Raw genomic sequence first — 3,746 nt, 5'->3', positions numbered from 1 at the left:
GAGGCTAGCGCTCTACCACTTGAACCACAGCACCACTTCTGGCTTTTTTCTTTTTGCTTATGTGGTGCTGAGGAATCGAACCCAGAGCCTCATGCATGCAAGGCAAGCGCTCTACCACTGAGGGACCTTCCCAGCCTATACCCTTATTTTTCTTTTAATGGTTAATCAAAATGAATAGTTCAAGATTCTAAGTAAAATCAGTCCTGAAAATGACAATCTATAAAAGGTTTTGTTATTATTGGTGAGAAAAAAGAATGTAACAACCAAAGAGGAATATTATCTATCAGAAACCAGTTGAAAACAATATTCTATAATCAAATATTAAAATTAAAATATAGTCCAGTATTTGTTTGATACTGAAGGTATGTGCACTTCGGCTGCTAGCCACTTATGGCTATTGAGTACTATGAAATATGCCTAGTGAGACCAAGGAATTGAACTTCTAATTTCATATATGTCTAACAAATTTAAATAGCTACATGTTCTTAATGGCTTTAACTATGAGATACTGATAAGTCAGAATATTATTTTAAAGAAAGAAGTGGCTAGCTGGGTGCTGGCGGCTCCTACCTGTCATCCTAGATACTCAGGAGGCTGAGATCTGTAGATCATGGTTTGCAGCCATTCCATGCAGGAAAGTTGGTGAGACTCTTATCTCCAATTAACCACCCACCAGAAAACTGGAAGTGGAGCTGTGGCTCAAAGTGGTAGAATACTATCCTTGAGAAAAAAAAGCTCAGGGACAGTATTTGGGCCCTGAGTTCAACTGACAAAAAAAAAAGTGACTAATCAAATAAAAGCCAATATAAAGCAATTTAAAGCTCATAAAACTGGAGAACATAACTAAAAGCAAAACAATACCTTTATATTTGTCAGGATGTTCTTCATATTCCATACAAAATGTAAGAAATTTCATGAGCATTCGTTTTTCTACCATAGAAAGTTGCTTGCTATTAAAGACATCTGCTCTGGAACAAGGAACCTGGGAAACAGTATAATAATCTGTTACACAAATTGTTATAAAATTGCTTCCTAATGGTACAAATATCCCAAGTTAGTTTACCCCCTTTACATATAGGAGGATTATTATTTTCATTTTAGTCTGCCCATTTACATCACCTTCCATCAGTCCTAATAGCATCTATGTTGACTTCAGAGCTAGTTAGCTTGCAAGCTTTCTCACTTCATTCTGCCAACTTGTTCTTCATGCCATTAAAAAGTCAATGATATATCGCTCTTAACAGGGAACAAATGACAGTTCAAATCTAGCAGCCTGCCTGAAACTTTCCCAACACTCAAATCAAGCTGTGGAATAACCCATCAGAAAATTCATAATAAATTGCAAATGAGCAAATTTCACCATTTATTTTTGTAAAACATCATACAAGACTAGAATCTGCTGCATTTCTAGGAAAATGTCAATTCTACTTGTTTATCCCTCCAAAATGAACTGTAATAACTTAATCCTATTCTCAGTTACATACTTGATCAATATAGTACCTGTTCTACTCGTCCTTCTCGAAATGCAAGAATCCTGGTAATATTTTTAAACTCTGCATATCGACTGACATTAGATTTGATTAGCAGATCAATTAGCAATCCCCGAGAATACAGCAACTATACAAAGAGAAAGTATAAAAAGTAAGACCAAAAGCAAAATAATGGACAAATGATAAATAGGAACTATTAGTTTGCTGGATTTTTAACTTATTTGCAAAAAGAACTACACATATAAATGTTGTAATATGAAATAATTTACTGCATATTCACAGCTCATTTTCGGAACATCAAAATATTTTTTTAAAATCAACAGTTTTTCTTAACTCATTTGGTAGCAAAGCCTGCTTCAAATGATAAATAGTTCTGTCAAATGTTAACTGTCTAGTTACAGAGTATCTTCTCCCATATGCTAAGATGTTAGATAATACACAGGATCTCAACATATTCATTGTATTATCTCCCCCAATTTATTTTTAAAATCTCAATGACTGGCCTGGTGCAGTGGCTTACTTCTATAATCCTAACTATTCACAAGACTGACTTCTCAAGACAGTTATGGTTTGAAGTCAGCCTAAGTAGAAAACTCCATGAACTCTGTTAACCAGCAAAATGCTGGGCTGAAGGTGTAGCTCAAGTGACAAGAGTGCCAGCCATGAGGAAGGAAACTAAGCAAGCTCAAGGCAAAAAGAAATTATAATAACTTGAAAGACAGAACATACTAGCATGCAAGGGTTTGGGGAAGGAAACTGCAGACCTGTACAAGGCCATGTGCTTATAACAAGTCAGCTCAGAAAAAAAATCATAATGTATTTCCACTTAGAGTCTATTTATAAGGTTCCTTCTTGATCCTCAGTCCATGTTTGCACAAGACATGACTTTCTCAAGAAGTGAGACCTGTTATTGCTGGCATGAATGTGAGAAATTGAGTCAATCTTTCAACATCTCTCATAACTAATATTAAAGAGAAAAAAACCACAAGAATTCAATCAATATTATGTAGCATGTTTTAAATTCAACCATACAGTTAAATGCAACAGATCTAGTAATTTCCTATAATCAAGACAATTTTAAGTATTGCTTATAACTAAATAAATATTAACATTTTAAACATTACATCTATAATAACTGGAGGAAATTTTCTTTACCAAAGAAAAAAGGAATCTCTAAAATGAACCTAAATCATTATTTTGAGCATCAAAGTGAACAGTAAAGATTTTCTGTAAATCAATATCAGATAAGCAAATTTTCATAAACTATATTAGTTCAGTAATTTTCAATACAAACAAAATTAATGTCATTTTCAACTTTTGTCTTTTTTTTTTTGCAGTAGTGGGGCTGGAACTCAGGGCCAGGGCATTTCTGCTCAAGACAAATACTCTACCACTTTGAGCCACAGCTCCACTTTTGGTTTTCTGGTAATTAACTGGAGATAATAACTAACAGACTTTCCTGTCCAGGCTGGCTTTGAACCATGAGCCTCAGATCTTAGCCTCCTGAGTAGCTAAGATTATAAGTGTGAGCCACCAGTGAGAGCCTAGCCGACTATCATCATTTTTCTCATCATCTTATTCCTGTGATCCTCAGATCCCAGCCTTCTGAGTAGCTAGTGTTACAGGAATGAGCCACTGGTTTCCAGCTTCAAAAAACACATTTTTTTGCTTAAAAAATAAGCATTTGGGGACTGGGAAGGTGGCTCAGTGGTAGAGTACTTGCCTCTCATGCATGAAGCCCTGGGTTTGATTCCTCAGCACCATATAAACAGAAAAGGCCAGAAGTGGTGTTGTGACTCAAGTGGTAGAGCGCTAGCTATGAGCTGAAGAGCTGAGAGACAGCACCCAGGCCCAGAGTTCAAGCCCCACAACTGGCCAAAAAAATGCATTTTTTAAGGTTCAAGGATCTCTCAGTCATAATAACTGGACAATACTAATATATAAAACATAAAAATGTATTAAGATCTAATACAGCTTAAGATTTAATGCCTATTTTTTAAACTAATGTACTTAAAGGATTATGGAAGAATAAAAATAAATTTCAATGAAAACTACCCCACAATTTTATTGCTGAAGCTCAGAAACAATAAATGTGTACATTATTTAAATCACCCAGCAGCATCAGAATACACGTTTTTCTGAGCAGCACATGGAACGTTCTCTAAAATAGACCACATTTTAGGCCACAAAGCAAACTTGTCTAAATTCAGAAACATTGAAGTTATACCTTGCATTCTCTCTGACCACAAGGGAATA

The 3,746-nt window shown here is 35.3% G+C and overlaps 1 protein-coding gene across 1 annotated transcript in view; it reads right to left on the bottom strand.

The window, feature by feature from the left end:
• Chm (choroideremia (Rab escort protein 1)) overlaps positions 1-3,746 on the bottom strand; it is a 216,403-nt gene that overhangs the window by 112,829 nt on the left and 99,828 nt on the right. Inside the window, exons 6-7 of the mRNA XM_013024996.1 lie at positions 1,501-1,617; positions 862-982 (exon numbers count right to left, since the gene is read on the bottom strand). Coding sequence (XP_012880450.1) covers positions 862-982; positions 1,501-1,617 — 238 coding nt within the window. The remainder of the gene's footprint in view (positions 1-861; positions 983-1,500; positions 1,618-3,746) is intronic.

The sequence above is a fragment of the Dipodomys ordii genome, unplaced genomic scaffold (assembly GCF_000151885.1).
Source record: "Dipodomys ordii isolate 6190 unplaced genomic scaffold, Dord_2.0 Scaffold80, whole genome shotgun sequence".
Taxonomy (NCBI): Eukaryota; Metazoa; Chordata; class Mammalia; order Rodentia; family Heteromyidae; genus Dipodomys; species Dipodomys ordii.
Note: the sequence above shows the minus strand (reverse complement) of the source record. Positions and strands in the feature narration are given on the sequence as shown.